Source organism: Aedes albopictus, chromosome 3 (assembly GCF_035046485.1).
Source record: "Aedes albopictus strain Foshan chromosome 3, AalbF5, whole genome shotgun sequence".
Taxonomy (NCBI): domain Eukaryota; kingdom Metazoa; phylum Arthropoda; class Insecta; order Diptera; family Culicidae; genus Aedes; species Aedes albopictus.
The window spans coordinates 120,046,710-120,065,903 of NC_085138.1; the positions used below are offsets into that span (position 1 = coordinate 120,046,710).

General features: G+C 38.3%; 1 protein-coding gene across 24 annotated transcripts in view; it reads right to left on the reverse strand.

Annotated features, from left to right (window-relative positions):
- Positions 1-19,194, reverse strand: part of LOC115268722 (voltage-dependent calcium channel type A subunit alpha-1) — a 561,442-nt gene that overhangs the window by 68,852 nt on the left and 473,396 nt on the right. For 22 of the 24 annotated variants that reach the window (XR_009998921.1, XR_009998922.1, XR_009998923.1 and 19 more), the window contains 4 exons: positions 15,062-15,212; positions 10,357-10,484; positions 10,076-10,278; positions 9,796-10,004 (listed from right to left, as the gene is read on the reverse strand). Coding sequence is in view for 19 of the 24 variants with exons in the window: in XM_062858464.1 (XP_062714448.1) it covers positions 9,796-10,004; positions 10,076-10,278; positions 10,357-10,484; positions 15,062-15,212 (691 nt within the window). In the remaining 5 variants the exon portion in view is untranslated. Of the gene's footprint in view, positions 1-8,808; positions 8,851-9,795; positions 10,005-10,075; positions 10,279-10,356; positions 10,485-15,061; positions 15,213-19,194 lie in introns of all 24 variants that reach the window. The other 2 variants (XR_009998919.1, XR_009998920.1) reach the window with 1 other exon arrangement.

Below are 19,194 nucleotides of genomic sequence, written 5' to 3' on the forward strand. Positions count from 1 at the left end.
GTCGTATGCCGCTTTGAAGTCGATGAACAGGTGATGCGTTGGGACCTGGTATTCACGGCATTTCTGGAGGATTTGCCGTACGGTGAAGATCTGGTCCGTTGTCGACCGGCCGTCGATGAAACCGGCTTGGTAACTCCCCACGAACTCATTTACTTTAGGTGAAAGACGACGGAAGATGATCTGGGATAGCACTTTGTAGGCAGCATTCAAAACGGTGATCGCTCGAAAGTTCTCACACATTAACTTGTCGCCTTTCTTGTGGATGGGACAGATTATCCCTTCCTTCCACTCCTCCGGTAGCTGTTCGGTTTCCCAGATCTTGACTACTAACTGGTGCAGACAGGTGGCCAACTTTTCCGGGCCCATCTTGATGAGTTCTGCTGTGATACCGTCCTTACCAGCCGCATTGTTGTTTTTGAGCTGGTGGATGGCATCCTTAACTTCCCTCAGCGTGGGAGTTGGTTCGTTCCCGTCCTCTGCTGCACCAACATAGTCATTTCCTCCGCTGCCTTGGTCCTCTGTGCCTACATTCTCTTCGCCATTCAGGTGCTCGTCGAAGTGCTGCTTCCACCTTTCGAACACCTCACGTTTGTCCGTCAGGAGGCTCCCTTCCTTATCCCTGCATATTTCGGCTTGCGGCACGTAGCCTTTGCGGGATGCGTTGAGCTTCTGGTAGAACTTGCGTGTTTCCTGTGAACGGCACAGCAGTTCCATTTCCTCGCACTCCGCTTCTTCCAGGCGGCGCTTTTTCTCCCGGAAGAGACGGGTCTGATGCTGCCGCTTCTGTCTGTATCGCTCCACATTCTGTCGGGTTCCATGCTGCAGCATTACCGTCCGCGCTGCATCCTTCTCCTCCAGAACCGCTCTGCACTCCTCGTCGAACCAATCGTTTCGTCGACTCCGTTCTACGTACCCGATAGTGCTCTCGGCTGCGTTGTTGATGGCTGCTTTCACTGTACTCCAGCAGTCCTCTAGAGGGGCCACATCGAGCACACCCTCGTCCGGCAACGCTGCCTCGAGATTCTGCGCGTATGCGGTGGCGACATCCGGTTGCTTCAGTCGCTCTAGATTGTACCGGGGCGGCCGCCGGTAATGTACGTTGTTAATAACGGAGAGTTTTGGGCGCAGTTTAACCATCACCAGGTAGTGATCGGAGTCGATATTAGCGCCACGATAGGTCCTGACGTCGATAATGTCGGAGAAGTGCCGTCCATCAATCAGATCGGGCTATTCTACACGAAGTTATAAAGATTCTAGAAAAAGGTATAATTATTCGATAGCCAACTTTGAGCTGTTATATCACCGGATTCAATGAACCGAATGTAATGAAATTTTGTTCATTTATGACTAATATAATAAACTTTGAAAAACAGTTGACTTAATTTGAAATTATTATTAAGAAAAAAAGTTATAGTGATTTTATTTATTCTATGTTTTTTTTTAGTAAATTTATCTATTTTTCATATGCATCCCATTACTTTTTTAATTTAATGCCGGCTATTTGGTTGCTTTCTTTTGAAACATAAATATTTTCAAGTCAATTAGAGGGAATTTAAATGAACTATAATTACTATCTCGAATTTTGAAACTATAACGAAATTTTGGATAAATTGGTGTTATATTAGAAAAATTATGTAATCGTTATATTTTCTTTCGTGTAAAGAATTTTAAGTTTAGTCAAATGTTTTTAATAGCTCATTATATAAGTCAAAATGATCAAAATTTCATTGCATTCGGTTCATTGAATCCGGAGATATAACAGCTCAAAGTTGGCTATCAAATAATTATACCTTTTTCTAGAATCTTTATAACTTCGTGTAGAATAGCCCGATCTTTTCCAAATTTTGACCACTGATACACAACTAGTTGATGAACTTACAGTAAAAAATTGAGAATATTTGATGCCCTTTTCGAAAAGTTACAGCGAGTTGAACATTTTTTGAAAAGTGAAAATTTTACCTGTCCCACTTATTTTGAGTATCCCCTGTATAACGTTGAACATATGGATGTCGGAATCGTCCACGCGCCAGAGGCCGTTTTTTAAGGATTTAATTTTCTTTCAATTGCATTCAATCGCATTCAAGTAAATTTTATTTTCAAAATAGTACTTTTATGGCTGGATAAGGTCTTCAGGAGTTCGTTGGTTCGTCGGACAAGAACGAAAAAAATATTACCTTATAAATTAAGAGACATTTTCTGAAAATTAAATTATTTGACAAATGATAATTTTTAGAAAATATTATGTTTTAAGCATGAAATTGTTTTTAAGTACTTAGTATTTGTACCTATCATAAAGGTAGGTTTATATGCCTTCATCGACATAAAATTGTTTTGAAGAATGTTCAAACAGTGTTAAGTTTTTTATTAATTTATCTTAAATGCGGTTGTTAATATGTAGCACCTTTTTTAGTTTTTGTTCCCTAAACGTTGAAAATTATTTTCAAAATATTTTTCAAAAATAGGCGTATTAAAGAGTACATATTTCTTCATGGTTTCCATGTGTTTAAAAGTTTTTATCTTAGTTCGTTTTGCTCTGAAAATTAGAGGAAAACTTGATTTTATTTAGAAATTGTTAACAATTATAAGGAATCCCATATACGTAACCAATGAATATTTTGACAAAATATTTAGAGATCCTGTATGACAATGATCTCCTTATTGTATCCTAATCCAAAAAGTTTAATTCATTGAAAATGCAATGTCGCATATTTTTATGGGTCATACTGTAAAGAGACCTCTAAGAGAAGTTTTGTAAGAAGCTCGGGGAGGATTTACTGAAAAGAAATCCTGGGATAATTTATAGCAAACTTTAAGGAGAAATTCTAATAAGAAGTCCTCAGTTGGAAAAACTAAGATGATAAATTCCTAAACAAAAAAAAAACAAAAAGCTTCCAAGGCAAAATCTCGTTAAAAATTCAAAAAGGATTTCTGAAAGAAAGATTGGAAAAATCTTGGTTTAAATTTTGGGATGATTTTCGGAAGCAATATTAGAAAAATCGCGTATAAATATCTTTTGTATCTTGATGTAACGTGATTTTTTACGCGATTCTTTTTTTTTTTTTTTTGAACGCACACATTCATCGCGTTCAAACAGAGTTCAGTGTAGCTTGAAATCGAGTTTTACTTTGTCTAAAAATAAGGAAATGATTTAACCAATATCGATGCATATGGCACGAATTAAAAGCTAGGTATATTATATTTCAATCATCTACAGAATACAGTTTTTGCATCAGATTGATGAACGAATATTGTTACTTCGAAAACTGAGAGATGAATTTGTGAAAAAAATCACCCTCTGGTGGGATTTGAACCCACGACTCCGGCACAGTGCAGATGACGACTCTGCGAAATAAAAAGCCAAACTGACTCCGAATCCACACCATGACTAATCTCTTTTCGGCTTAGCAGTGCTTGAAAAGTGAAGCGTTTTTTTTCCACGAACGTAGCAAAATGTGCTCTGATTTGACCAGCGCTTTTCAATTCAAAGCGGTTGCTATATGCTTTTGATTGGCTAATATGCTTCTGAAGCAAGTAGAAGTATAAGCAATAAAAATGATTACTAAGAGTGAAGAACGATGATTCTACGCTGTGTGGCTTTCTGAACCATGGAGCGGACCTGGTGCAGTGATTAGAACACAAGACTATCACGCTGAGGACCTGGGATCGAATCCCACTCCCGACATACTCTCAAAATGTGGGTTCTTCCTTCGGAAGGGATGTAAAGCGTGGGTCCCGAGATGAACTAGCCTGGGGTTAAAAATCTCGTTAATACAGACAAAAAAAAAATGTGAACCATTTTAATTTCCGCCAGTGTTTATTTCAACGTCAAAAAGTGAGAAAACAACAATTTTTAAACAAAATTTGAGCATCGATGAGGCAAAAAGCAGTAGAAAAAAAAACACGTACAAATAATAACAATATGGCAACACTGTTCTTAGGAAAAAGAAGCACAATAACATACAGAAAAAGTATTCAGAACATCAGAAGCCATGGAAACCTCATCCAAAAAAGATATAAAGGATTTATTGGTTTTTGAAGGTTTGAAGAGGTTGATCATACTGAATTTATTATATATCACTTATTTAAAAAAAAAATAAAGCAAAAGTGTCTTCGGCAACATTTTTCTGCATGATATTATCTACAACTTTGTCGAAGATATCATTTAGTTTTGTTGGCTTATTTAGAAAATATATTTTTATCTATCTTTTGAGTAAACATATCAAAAAACAAAACTTATCAAAAAATATGCTCATAAAAATATGTAACACCTTTGCAGAACATCACATTATATTATGTTCAAATCTTTACACTCAAAATGCCCACGATCGTTTTTCCACATTCCGAGGCTTACGAGACACAAACGACTGACGCCGCTAACCGCTCGGCCACGAAGCCCACAAGCAATTCCTGTGGAAGTCTCTGGAGGAAATTCCGGAGGAGTCCCTCAAGCAATTCCAGGAGGTTTCTCTAAAAGAATTCCTGGAGAAATACCTAGAGGGATGCCAGGAGAAATTCCTGATGAAATGCCTGAGGAACCCTTGGAGGGATCGCTAGAGAAATCCCTGAAAGGATTCTCGGAGAAATCTCTGTAAGAGTCCTTGGAAGCGCAATTTCAAGCACTGTGAGTGGGTGCAAAAAAAAAATGAAAAAAAATGGTTTCCGCCCTGTTTAGCGTGCAGATTCAGAATATGCCGTTGCATTGAAATGGTAAAAATGTCAATTCTAGGATTAACTTTCAAAACGTTAAATCAAACCACAGAATTCCAAAAATGCTTTCGAATTTCGATGGAAATTCCTCCAAAAATATCACGGATTAAGTGAAACAGTTCTTCAAAATATCTTTGAGAACCACCATGTGAAGCGAACAAGGTAGTTTATCAGGAACTCTTGGATTTTTCGTTCAAAAGGGCCAGAATTCAGAAAAAAAGATTCCCTCTAGGATTTCAGGTAAAATATTTTATGCATTTGTGGAAGATTGATTAGTTCAAATAAAAAAAAGTGTTAGCAATTTTTGGAAAAAAAATGTTAGCAAGTTTTGGATGAAGTTTAAAATTTTATTATTAACTTTTCGCTCTGGTTTCATGAAATAATGATTATTGTTTACGTGTATTTTTGTAACTGTAAAGGAATAAATCTCATTTTATTAAGGACGAAAAGGTTTATTAAAATTAACAATAAATAAATTAAAAGATTCGGAAGTTCGCTTGCCGGGAGTTGGTTGGTCGACGTGAAAAGTAAACAGTATGCGCGTAGATTTGGAAGTTTCTTTGCCAGGAGTGTGTTAGTCGGCACGAAACGTAAACAGTGTACGTGAAAGGTTTGGAAGTTTACTTGCCGAGAGTTTTTAATCGTCGAAAAGTAAACAGTTTGCGCGGAAGATTGGTGAATTCACTTGCCGGGAGTCGGTTAATCGGCGCAAAAAGCAAGCAGTGTTCGCGGAAGGTTGGAAAGATCGCTTGCCGGAAGTTAGTTAGTCGGCGCGAAAATTAAACAGTAAGCGCGGAAGATTTGCAAGTTTACTTGCCTGGAATTGGTTAGTCTGTGAAAAGTAAACAGTGTGCTGTGTGTCATCCGTCGACATTCGATATTTTTCTATTTTTATTTTTTTTCCGGTTTATCCTTCGTTTGACGACTGAAGACTCAGCTAGTGGTATGACCGAGTGAATATTCGAAATGGGTTTGAAGGCATTTTAAGCTCATTGGATACTGCAACCAAAGGCAAACAAAGAAATCCAGCTAAATAGGGTTATCCAGTGAATTCGTTTCATGTTGTACCCATTTATATATAAAAAGGGGATTTGATACGGGAATTATAGCCTAAAGAAGCTCTATGAACTGATTTCCGGGCAAATGTTCGTGGATGGCCAGACTTTTGTCACCAGATAGCAATCATCAAGTTATATTCCCAAGGGGTCCAGTGAAATTGGCTTACCCTGCTAAAACAAACCATCAGGTACATCATTCCCTTTCGATATGACACTGCAGCCATAGGTAATCCTTGCGCTGATGGTGGGTAAACAATCATCATTGAAATTTTATTAGCAACTGGATGCCCAGATAAACTCAAACACACACATTACTTAATAGATAGTAATTGAAAGTTCCTATAATAAACATCAAACCAAGAAAACGTTTTTTTTCTTTTTTTGACATTTTTATTTATCGAGTAAAATTTATGAAGTGTAGTGAAATTTAATGTTATAGCTAAGAAATACCCAGCCAGCAATTTTGTTGCTATATAGAAATTGCAAATGAAATAGTCACACATATATAGCACCAAAGAAATCGTATTCAATGCACGAAGCAGGCATATACATACTAAAGTGGAGGCCATGTCGAAACATATATACGATTACTGCGATTCCATCCAACATAATTTACGATTTCTCGAAAAATTTCTACGATTTCGCCGATTTTATCCGTCTAAATATACGATTATGCATGATCTTATTACGATTGAGAGTACCAATATACGACTCAAGATTTTCAAATAAAAAAAAAACAAATGGTGTTCAGTGGGAATCGAACTTAGGTCCTTTGATTGAGAACTGCGCGTTATCTCTATTGACGAAATTGCCAAGTTGAAAATAGAGAGTTCAAAGTGAATGGCATGAAACGAATAAAAATTAGCATGATACGGTGCGAGATTTGTGGTGGGAGCGTTGTTGTTGTGTATTGAGTGGCATTAAAAGTGGTGCCATGCAAGAGGCCCGGAATTCACATCGTTGTTGGAATCTATACATCACTTATTGAAGGCCATCTGCTAGTATGAAAACCTATATATTTGGTTGAAATTCTTGCTACCATGGTTGTAATGTGTCAACAACAACAATTGTATTGTGATGAATACATTTTTTTCTTTTTCTCCATCATACAAATATGTAAACTAAACCATTCACGATTTCCGAGATTAAGATTCGACTATTAAAAGTGAAGTAACAATCATATGCGACTGTAGAAATGAATATACGATTTCTACGATTTCATTCACTTCGTATATGACGCAAGTGTGACGCAAACGAACAATATACAACATTGTTATAATTGTATACGATTTCACCGATTTTCATCATACCTTGAGGTAGCAAGCTCGATTTAGCAGATTTATATACGATGTGAAGCGACGATTTCCACGATTCAAAGAAATCATATATACGATGCTAGCGAACTTGCAGCTTGACACTAAGAATGTATGTTTTTTTTTCACGATTCTGTGCGATCCTACCGATAGTATCTTGCACCTTTTATGATCGGAGACGACTATATGAAACAAAATCGCAATTAAAATTTAATTTGGCATGAAATGCGATTTTACGCAATCATTGTCAACAAATACATACTTCATATTATACAATTCTGATTCAATATATGAAAATATACGATTTTTTCCGCACAATGATTTACGATATGTGGTTGGCTGGGTAATCATGCCAATACTTGATATTCGTCTCTCAATGCTAAGTGTTGGCCTAATGGGCTTAAGTTCTCAAAAAATGTAGGGAGAAACAAAATACATAAAACTTTTCGGCGAAAAATAATTCGTGATTCTAATGAAATCGATTATTTTATTACCTTTATCCGTGTATTTTTTTTAACCTGTTCAAACGACAAAATTTCGGCTACCATAGAGCAATTATTATCAAAATTTGTTTCATGCGAAATCTTACATAACAAAATTGGGTCAATTTTTAATTCTTGAAGTCATCCTGTCGGATGTTATTTTTTGAGTAGTGAGAAGCATTTGTAGTTGTTTAGTAAAGAAACAAATTTGTATAATCTAAAGACCTGAATTTCGGTTAAATGAGGTTTCAACATGACTATGAAATAAAAAAAAATCTACTGTAGTTAAGAAATACTAAAAACTAGAAATAAATCTATCAAAAATCACCGGGTCTAGTGAAAATCTACTTGATTGACTCTACTATATCTAAGATATTCAAATTTTATAAACACTACTGAAACCAATGTAAATCACCACCTATTGGTAAAAGTTACTCAATCGCTCGCACAGTGAATTCAACTGCCGATGTCGACTAGCGCTACTGCCATCTCTACAAAAATCTCCAACGTCTATCTTGGTGTTCAGGTTTGGTTCAGATGAACCGGTTCAACTCGAACTTTCTACGGAAACGTGCACTGATGAGTCAGACTCATATTTTGGAACAGACATGTCCAGTTTGAATTTGCCTGTTCTATAAAATATTTTTTTGTGAACGAATTTGTTACGTTAACTCATTCCATTGCTCATGATTTGCTATAATTTGATTGTATGAACTATTCAAGAAATATGTTTCTAGTGATCGCTACATATGACAGTCCTATTCTATATTCAACAAATTCATTTTCCTTTACCTTGTTTTTGAAAAGGGGGTGTAACAGTGTTATTAGGTGTGTCAATGGAAAAGCAATGTACTTATTGTGATTAAGTGTTCAAAATAGTCTGGCCTGGCTATTCTATTCACTCGCAAATGCAGCAAAAGTGCGACTCAATGGGAGCGCAATAATATCCGATTACTTTTAACTAATCTATACTAGAATTTTGGTTGGCCTATGTTAAAAAGTGCGCAAAATAACTGAAAGTTAATAAGTTAAATAAAAAATAATACCGAATAATGTCAAACTATTCAAAAGCAACACGCATTTGAAACTGGGGTCAAAAAGAAACCAATTGCAAATCGAAAAACCAAAATAAAACGTAAGCAGTTCTTCTGTCGAAAAGGGAGGAAGTTGGAACAGAAAGAAAATCGAAAACAACTCGACTTGTAGCATTGAATAAAGAGGAAGATAATAAATAACAGTGAGTAATACCGGCAGTCTGGCCGTGGGACTATTTTTGCTTGCATCTTGTGCCTGAAAGAACGAACGGCCGTGATGTAACGAAATTTATATATTTGAATAGTGTGCATTTGCTTTGATTTTGGAATTAAAAATTCTAAGTAAAGATGAAAAAGTGGCTCTTCTACCTACTTTGTAATAAGAAAAATGACAGCAATTCCGCTGAGTTACGAATTACAATCATCTTTCATCAATGAGCTTTTCAAATGGATCTGCAAATGTGGCGCTAGCAACTTTTAAATGAAGAAAATAATAAGTGAAATCTAAACAAATGATTACGACAGAATGACACAACTAAGGGTTATGAGGAAAATAGGAAAACCATGAATCTAAACATAGAATTCAACTGGAACCAAATAACAGAGAGATAGTTCAAAGACAGAGACAGTGTACGGTAACAGTGTCAAGTACTCAATAAATCTCGGCTAGACGACGAAAAATCGCATTAATAACGACTCTAATTTCTTAACAAACAAAATCAACATAAAAATACAGCTCAAGAAACGTTTACTTTAAAGGTCCAATATTGTTTCCATTACGAGATCAGACAACACTCCACTAGTTGAAGTGCAACGAAACAACAGTAGGATTCAGAACTGGTCAAAACGATAACCGAACAGAAAGAATGTGTGAACTCAAGCTTCTGGCAAAAACATGTTAAAATGAAACAGACAACATGAATTGGTATGTTGAAACTGAAGAAAAACGAAAGAAATCCAATAAATTATAGTATCTGCACTTTTAAGGCTTGTTTTTCTGGGATCAGCAAACCCCTTATAAGTTATAATTTTCCATGATTATGATATTCTCTTTGCTTTCTTGGATATGTTTTTTAAGTTTCACATACTCAACTGTAACTGAATGGTGTTTATACGAAGATGAAATCAAGGAAATGATTTTCTTGATAATCAACGTAAGAACAGAACTAAATCGAATGCAAACCGCATGCAGCTCACTTACCGGCAGGTCCGATTCGATCTGACCGAACTTGGTATTTCTCCAGGATTCCAGTATGAGCAAACCGGCGTAGATTTTCCCCACCGTCAGTTTTCCAGTGTTCAGTTCGTCCTTTCGGGGCACCAGCAGATCTAGCAGCTTCTTAGCCTGCAGCGGCCAAATGTGGCTGATCGTTTGTCGCAGTTCCTGGTCCGCTTGGTCCATCTCTTCGGCTGTGCGGTAGGTTTCACGAGAAGTCCATGGGTAAAATTTGCTGTGTTCCACTATCTTCATAACAACTTACCAGTTCTCATTTTGATGTTGAGGTTTTCCCGGATCAGCGCGAACAGGGTCGTCGTGAAGCCGACCTTGCCCTCCGCGTCCAGTGGCATGTTCATTCGGATGAGCTTCTTGTAGGCGAGTCGGTTGGGACATTTGTTACCAAATCCCAAAGGAGGATCCATGTTTTTCAACATATCATACATTTCTGTATAATGTATTTTACCCCTGTTGTGGAAGAAAACATCGAAGAAAGTTCTTTTATGAAGTTAAAAGCGCTAGAACCAAAACTGGTGGAACACTTACGTAGCATTTGGATCGTATTCGGCCCATATCCGCACAAATTCATCCAGATGGTGAGCACCAAGAATACTGGAATCACGTGTCAGATAGTCAAAGTTGTCCATGATGACAGCGACGAATAAGTTCAACATCTGTGAATTGAGAAGATTGAACAGTGGGTCATTGACCTACAATTAAGCCTAGGACTTCTCCAGGACTTTTTTAGGAATCCCTCTAGAGAAACCTCCAAAACTTTAAGTAATTCCTTCCGGGATTCCTTTAAGAATATCTCCAGAGTTTCCCACACGTTTTCCTCCAGATTTTTTTTCCTGGGATTCCTCGAGAAATTCCTTCAAAGATTCCTCAAAGAATACCTCATGAGATTTCTCCAGAAATCCTTAGGAAATTCCTCCAAGAATTCTTTCTGAAATTGCTATAATGAATCCTACGGATTCCTACAGATTCCTCCAGAAATTCAACCAGCGACTCCTCCAGGAATTCCGGCAGATATTCCTGCAAGAATTTCTGCAAAGAATTCACCCAGTAGTTCCTGAAGAGATTTCTCCAGGAATTCCTTCAGGGGTTCTTCCAGAGATTCTTCCAGGAATTCTTTCACAGATTCTCCACGAATTCATCAAGGGATTCCACCTGTAATTACCCCGGAGATTCCTTCAGGAAAACTACCACAGATATATCCGGAAATTCCTCCATGAATTACTCCAAGAATTCCTCCAGAGATTCGTCGAGGAATTCAACAAGATTTCTCCAGAAGTTTCTCTCGAAATTCCTTTATGAAATTTTCCAGAAATTCCTTCAAGAATTACTGTAGGAATTTCTAGCGAGATTACTCCACAAATTCCTCTGAGAATTCCTTTAGATATTCCTCCAAGAATTCCTTCGGGAATCTCTCTAAAGTTTTCTCTAGAAATTACTCCAGAGATTCGTACAGTCATTCCTTCAGGAATTCCTACAGAGATTTATTCAGGAATTTCTACAGAGATTCCTTCAGGAATTCCTACAGAGTTTTTTTTTTCAGAAATTCTTACAGAGATTCCTCTAGGAATTTCATCAGAGATTCCTTCAGGAATTCCTGCAGGAATTCCTAAAGAGATTCCTTTAGATCACGGCTTCCCAACCGGTGGTCCGCGGCCCCCTGGGGGGCCGTGAAGCCAGTCTAGGGGGGCCGCGATGTTACCAAAAAATGTTAAATTGTTATTCTATTTTGTGCAAATTATACCAATTTTTAATTTTGTATACCACCACCCCCAAAAGCCATATTTTGAGGAACAAATTTTCAATATAAAACGCCTTCAGAAAAAAATTTTTTCGGCTGCGCCGCTAATTTTCAGCTACGACTCAAATTGAATGTACATGACATGATTTTTACGAAATGTTAGTGTCGAATAAAAAAAAAGATCGTCGAAAATCCCTCCCACAGTAAATTTTTGGCTACGTCACTGTACCCAAAAAACTCGGTTTCGTTTATTTAATTCATAATTTTTCTAAATGCATTCTTTGGGCCGCAGATGTTTTGACAATTCTTAAAGGGGGTCGCCACCTCAAAAAGGTTGGGAACCCCTGCTTTAGATATTCCTAAAGAGATTCCTTCAGGAATTTCTACAGAGATTCCTTCAGAAATTTCTACAGAGATTCTTTCATGAAGTCCTACAGAGATTCCTTCAGGAATTTCTCCAGGGTTTCCTCCAGGAAATTCTTCCAGTAATTCCTCTAAAGATTCCTCCAGAGATTCCAACAGGAATTCCTTCAGAGATTCCTCCAGGCATTGCTTTAGAGATTCCTGCAAGAATTCTTGCAGTGATTCTTCCAGAAGTCCTTCAGGGATTCCTCCAGGAATTTCTCCAGGAACTTCCCCAGGAATTTATCCAGGGATTTCTCCAGCGATTGCATCAGGGATTTTTCAGGGAACTCCTCTAAAAAATCCCGAATTGATTCCTCCAGGATTCCTCCAGGAATTCATTCAGGGATTCCTTCTGGAATTGTTTCAGAGATCCCTCCAAGAATTCCTCCAGGAATTCCTTCAGCAATTCCTCCAGGCATTCTTGCAAGTATTCTACCAGGGATCCCTGGAATTCCTCGAGTGGTTTCTCCAGGAATTTCATCAGGAATTCCTCCAGAGATTCCTCCAGGGATTTCTCTAAAGATTTCTCCAGGAGTTTCTCCAAGGTTTCCTACAGGAATTCTTCCAGGGATTCCTCTAGGAATGCCTCCAGGGATTCCTCTAGGAATGCCTCCAGGGATTCCTCTGGGAATGCCTCCAGAGATTCCTCCAGGAATGCCTCCAGAGATTCCTCCAGGAATGCCTCCAGGGATTCCTACAGGAATGCCTTCAGGGATTCCTCCAGGGTTTCCTCCAGGAATGCCTCCAGGGATTCCTCCAGGAATGCCTCCAGGGATTCCCCCAGGAATTCCTCCAGGAATTCCTCCAGGAATGCCTCCAGGGATTCCTCCAGGAATGCCTCCAGGGATTCCTCCAGGAATGCCTTCTGGGATTCCTCCAGGAATGCCTTCAGGGATTCCTCCAGGAATGCCTTTAGGGATTCCTCCAGGAATGCCTCCAGGGATTCCTCCAGGAATGCCTCCAGGGATTCCTCCAGGAATGCCTCCAGGGATTCCTCCTGGAATGCCTGCAGGGATTCCTCCAGGAATGCCTCCAGGGATTCCTCCAGGAATGCCTCCAGGGATTCCTCCAGGAATGCCTCCAGGGATTCCTCCAGGAATGCCTCCAGGGATTCCTCCAGGAATTCCTCCAGGGATTCCTCCAGGAATTCCTCCAGGGATTCCTACAGAAATTCCTTCAGGGATACCTCCAGGAATTCCTCCAGGGATTCCTCCAGGAATTCTTCCAGGGATTCCTCCAGGAATTCCTCCAGGGATTCCTCCAGGAATTCCTCCAGGGATTCCTCCAGGAATTCCTCCAGGGATTCCTCCAGGAATTCCTCCAGGGATTCCTCCAGGAATTCTTCCAGGGATACCTCCAGGAATTCCACCAGGGATTCCTCCAGGAATGCCTCCAGGGATTCCTCCAGGAATTCCTCCAGGAATTCCTCCAGGAATTCCTCCAGGAATTCCTCCAGGAATTCCTCCAGGAATTCCTCCAGGAATTCCTCCAGGAATTCCTCCAGGAATTCCTCCAGGAATTCCTCCAGGAATTCCTCCAGGAATTCCTCCAGGAATTCCTCCAGGAATTCCTCCAGGAATTCCTCCAGGAATTCCTCCAGGAATTCCTCCAGGAATTCCTCCAGGAATTCCTCCAGGAATTCCTCCAGGAATTCCTCCAGGAATTCCTCCAGGAATTCCTCCAGGAATTCCTCCAGGAATTCCTCCAGGAATTCCTCCAGGAATTCCTCCAGGAATTCCTCCAGGAATTCCTCCAGGAATTCCTCCAGGAATTCCTCCAGGAATTCCTCCAGGAATTCCTCCAGGAATTCCTCCAGGAATTCCTCCAGGAATTCCTCCAGGAATTTCCCCAGGAATTCCTCCAGGAATTCCTCCAGGAATTCCTTCAGAAATTCCTCCAAGAATTCCTCCAGGAATTCCTTCAGGAATTCCTCCAGGAATTTCTCCAGGAATTCCTCCAGGAATTCCTCCAGAAATTCCTCCAGAAAATGTCCCAGAGGTTCCTCCAGAGATTCCTCCAGAAATTCCACCAGAGATTCCTCCAGAAATTCCACCAGAGATTCCTCCAGGAATTCCTCCAGGGATTCTTCCAGGAATTCCTCCAGGAGTTCGTCCAGGGATTCCTCCAGCGATTCCTCCAGAGATTTCTCCAGGGATTCCTCCAGGGATTTCTTCAAGGATTACTCCAGGGATTCCTCCAGGAATTCCTCCAGAGATTTCTTCAGAAATTCCTCCTGAGATTCCTCCAAGAATTCCTCTAGGGATTCCACCAGGATTTCTTCCAGGGATTTCTCCGGGACTTCTTCCAGGGATTCCTCCGGGAATTCTTCCAGGGATTCCTCCGGGAGTTCTTCTAGGGATTCCTCTAGCAATTCCTCCAGGGATTCCTCTTGAAATTCCTCCAGGAATTCCTCCAGAGATTCCTCTAGGAATTCCTCCAGGGATTCCACCAGGAATTTTTCCAGGGATTCCTTCGGAAGTTCTTCCAGGGATGCCTCCGGGAATTCTTCCAGGGATTCCTCCGGGAATTCTTCCAGGGATTCGTCCGGGAATTCTTCCAGGGATTCCTCTAGAAATTCCTCCAGGGATTCCTCTAGAAATTCTTCCAGGGATTCCTCCAGGGATTCCTCCAGGAATTTCTCCAGGAATTCCTCCAGGGATTCCTCTAGAAATTCCTCCAGGAATTCCTCCAGAGATTCCTCTAGGAATTCCTCCAGGGATTCCACCAGGAATTCTTCCAGGGATTCCTTCGGGAGTTCCCTGAGCGATGCCTCCGGGAATTCTTCCAGGGATTCCTCCGGGAATTCTTCCAGGGATTCCTCTAGGAATTCCTCCAGGGATTCCTCTAGAAATTCCTCCAGGGATTCCTCCATGAATTCCTCCAGGGATTCCTCTAGAAATTCCTCCAGGGATTCCTCCAGGAATTCCTCCAGAGATTCCTCTAGGCATTCCTCCAGGGATTCCTCAGCAAATTCTTCATCAAAAATCAAAACTTTATTGGGCTTGCTAAGGGACCTTATCACTAACCAATTAAAATGTGATTATACACTAAATACATATGATTCATATGATCTAATATACTGGTACTTACGAGAAACGAACAGAAAAAGATGAACGACACAAAGTACGCGTAGGCCAGTGTCGATCCACAGGTTTCGTTCGATTTGCCTGCTCTCGGGTCACAGGGTCTCCCTTTGAGACATGCCAGCATAATGTTCGGCCACGACTCGCCCGTTGCACATCTGGTGTTGTTTATGCCGCAGCCATAGTTGTTGTCGGTGAATGAGTTTGAACAATATTGCATTAGTTTCGGGAGGAATTTGGAATATTTGCGGTATTGATTATAACGAGCTTAGCGGCTAAAAGGGAGGTGTGAGTGGTCATTTAGTTGTGTTCATGTGTTTCATTTTGTTTTGTGGTGTGAGATCAGATTAGGGAAAATTAGCTGAAGAGGCTGTGTACCAGGCGTTTATATTCGACTCATAGCCGTTGTTTTAGAATGGAAGCTTATTTATGTTGGCTAACAAATGAACTGGAAAATGCGTTTAAAATTCACAGAAGGAAATGCTTAACCCCTAAGTCATTGAATAGCACATTCCTTTCATGAATTTCGCCAAAGGCAGAATTTATCGTTTATAGTTTAATCGTTTGATGTGGACAATGTTTCAAAATGCAAATCTATGGAAAGGAATTCTAAGAAATCTAGGAACTCTATGTCAATTTAACGGAAGCTAGCTTGAACTACTGTATGAAACTAGCATTAAAGGAAATTGTCTATACGAGTATTATGGTTATTGAACTCCTACTCATTATCTAAAATATTATCTAAAAAAACGTTCAGTCTAGGAAACGAAACAAGGGACCGTAAAGCTTGAACAAGGGATGCATTTTTTGTACAAAAATAAGAGGATTTCAATTTATATTCCCAACTTTTGAAACCCAACGTATTGTAAATTTTATATCTAATATAGAAACATTTTCAAGGATTGAAAAAAACAAACTTTACAGTTTTTTTTGTGCATTTTGCGAAATGAACTTTAGGCAGATACTGGATTATGTTTTGATCTGAATTTATGGAACCAAATTGAAATCCCTTTAAACTATAATAAAATAAGTGAAAAGCTGGTGCTACGACCAGCAACAATAGTTTTGCTCTGATCTATGAAAAAGTATAAAAATAAGTGAAACATATACTCCTATTAGGGACTCCTTCTCTCTCTCTACGGTGTTCTAACTTCCATTGCGTTCCAGTATGAAGGATCCTTTGCTTTAATTCCATTGCATTCCGCAATCACACAGTAGTGCCGGGGAACTGAAGGGCATCATCGCTAAATTGAAAGGATTGGGGTGGGTAAACTACGTGTCATAACCAGCTACTTGTACCTGTTTCGAGGCTGTAATAGTCCTAAGATTTATTCATCTCACTAGGTTTCTATCGGTCTCTATGTAGGTAGAGTGAGAAATCTATCGGTTATGCTTTCTTATGCATGGTAAAACTGATTTCTATGAGAGAGTAGAATTCGATCAAACGAAGAGAAGAACTAAAAGAAGTTTTGCGATGTTGACAATTCGTCTTTGCTGCGGTTTTGAAATATATTTTCGTTGGTCTATCCTATCTATCGCTAGTTGAGATTAGTATTTTGATGATATCACTATATGGATGTACTAACTGTGGCATCTGATTGGCAACGCTATTGGATTGGATGTTGGTATATCATTACCCGAACAAAGTCTGACAGCAAATTGAAAACAAATTTTGATGTTGTGATATTGCAAATTATGATAACTCAGGTTGTTGTCGTTTTGGTCGTTTTAACGGTTAAAACATCAAAAATGAGAGCAGAAAAATGGTCCCGTAACAGCAAGTTGAAAACAAATCCTGTATTTTAACTTAAGGTGAATATATAACGAAGCCACCCTTCGAATTTTCAAGAGCACAAATCTGAAGAACCAAATGATGGATTGTGATGAAAAGTTGAACGATTGGTCATCACCAGCGTGTGACCAATCGATCAACTTTTCAGTATTGTGAGACAATTGGTTCTTCAGATTTGTGCTCTTTAAAATTCGAGGGGTGGCTTCGTTATACTGATCCATTTCCTCACTTTTTGGTTTTAGATTTTTTATAAAATAACGAAGCAATATTTTCAAAATCGGTTTTCGTGCACATGTAGAGTATAGATCAAGGTACCTCCTGATATTTTTTCCAGATGGAAAATGTTTTTAGTTTTCACAAAAAAACATATTTAAGCAAAACTTCACAAAAAATGGTTTTTGCAAAAACGAAAAACATTTTCCACCTGGAAAAAATTCAAGAGATACCTTGATCCATATTCTGCATGTGTACGAAAACCGATTTTGAAAATATTGCTTCGTTATTTTATAAAAAATCAAAAACCAAAAAAATGAGGAAATGCTTCCAGTTTTGCCTTAAAGCTAACTCTTTGTATTTTCGGAAAAAGGCGCTAGGTAAGTGAAACTTTTGCACGAGCTTGGCGCCCTCATACGTGGAATAAATTGCAATCTAATTGTTTTTGTCAAATAATTGCAAGAAAAATTGTCCTTGTTTTAAGAATATTCTAAATGTTTGCGTCTATAGATGAGTAGGTTATGGGACATAGTGATGGGGAGTGATTAACCCTCAAACGTCGTCCCGTGGATACGAGCTGGGTGCCCTCAAATAGAGGAACCAATTTATTTTCGGCAGTTTTGTTCTTTTTGTCATGGGCAGTTTTTGAATAATGCTGAACGCAAAGTTGGCATCAAATATAACAAAATCTCGTGTTTTTTTTTCATATGTGCAATCACGGATTTACAAGAATTGCCCTTGTCAATAATTCAAGCTTTAGCGCCCCGCCTCCGTATGTGAAAAAGCTTTGTTATGGATTGGGGAATTATATATTTTTCTTCCCCTTTTCTAGAAATCACCTATTCAATAGGGTGCCTGTACTATAGACTGTTTCAGAAATTATAGATACACTTTGTTTATTAACCCTCTAATACCCAAATTTTTGATTTTGATCTAAATATCATTTTTCCTCATCTAAAATCGATTTAAACATGTTTTGGAAGATTATTCATTTTAATTCTCGATTTCGTGAATTTCAATTTTCGATTTTTCTAATTTTTATTTTTGAACATCCCCACACTTATATTTTTCCTGGAAGCCTGTTTATTGTTGAAATACTATTATTTTAATTTTTTTTTCACAGAAAATTTTATTTTCCGTGTATTTTTAAGGGAAATAATTTTAGAGTGTATTCGATTCCCTTAAACTATTAAACAAGGATAGAATGATTTGGGGAAAATTTAAAATATGTTAATTGTAGCGATTCAATACAAAATAAACAATGACTTCTAAAAGGTGACTAAAACAACAATTTTTCAATTATTTTAAAAAAATGTAAAAACGCTTTAAAATACACCAAAAACCATTTGAGATATACAGAACAGTCATAAATATCAGCCAAAAATATAAAAAAAAAAAGATTTTCCACGAAACAAAAATTACAAATATGCTCAAACTATACCCCGTCTAAAGGCGGGATTGGGTATTAGAGGGTTAAAATAAATGAACAGTTTTAATTATTTTTACCTACTTCTTTCAGAGTATAGCATATTGTACTCCATATTTTTATATTTCGTTTCAATTGTCTTCATATTTTAAAGAACAGTTGAGTTTTCTAACAAATGACTTAATTTTTCAAATTTGCATTTGCACAAAGGTGTTTTTAATGATTTCATTAAATACCAGAAATTATCTAAATTTTTATCACATTCGCTTTCTAAACAAGTTGTCTAAGGAATGCCTTGATCAAAGTTTGGAAAAAAATCGATAAAGGCATTTCCACAACATTTTTTCGGAGATCAAGTTTCTCATTTTTAAGGTTTTCTACGGAACATAAGAACTATTACACAGTTTCTTAGCTTTCCTAAATGCATTCAATCTAAAGTAACTTATTTTTTCAGCTCATTCGATCCTTCAGATGGCAAAGCTTGGCATAGCATAAAAACGAATGCAGTAAGCAGTAATTAAGACATTCGTTTGCTTAACGTTTGTTGATACTGGTGTTGTTAAGAAATTTGAAACAAAAAAAATGTATGGAGAATGGTGGTTCTTGACCAAATATTCTAGTAAAAATTAGTCTTACCAATCGAGAAATGTCTTTTATTTTCAATACAGCAATTTTTATTGTGTTTGGAAATTAAATATTTTATCTGTGA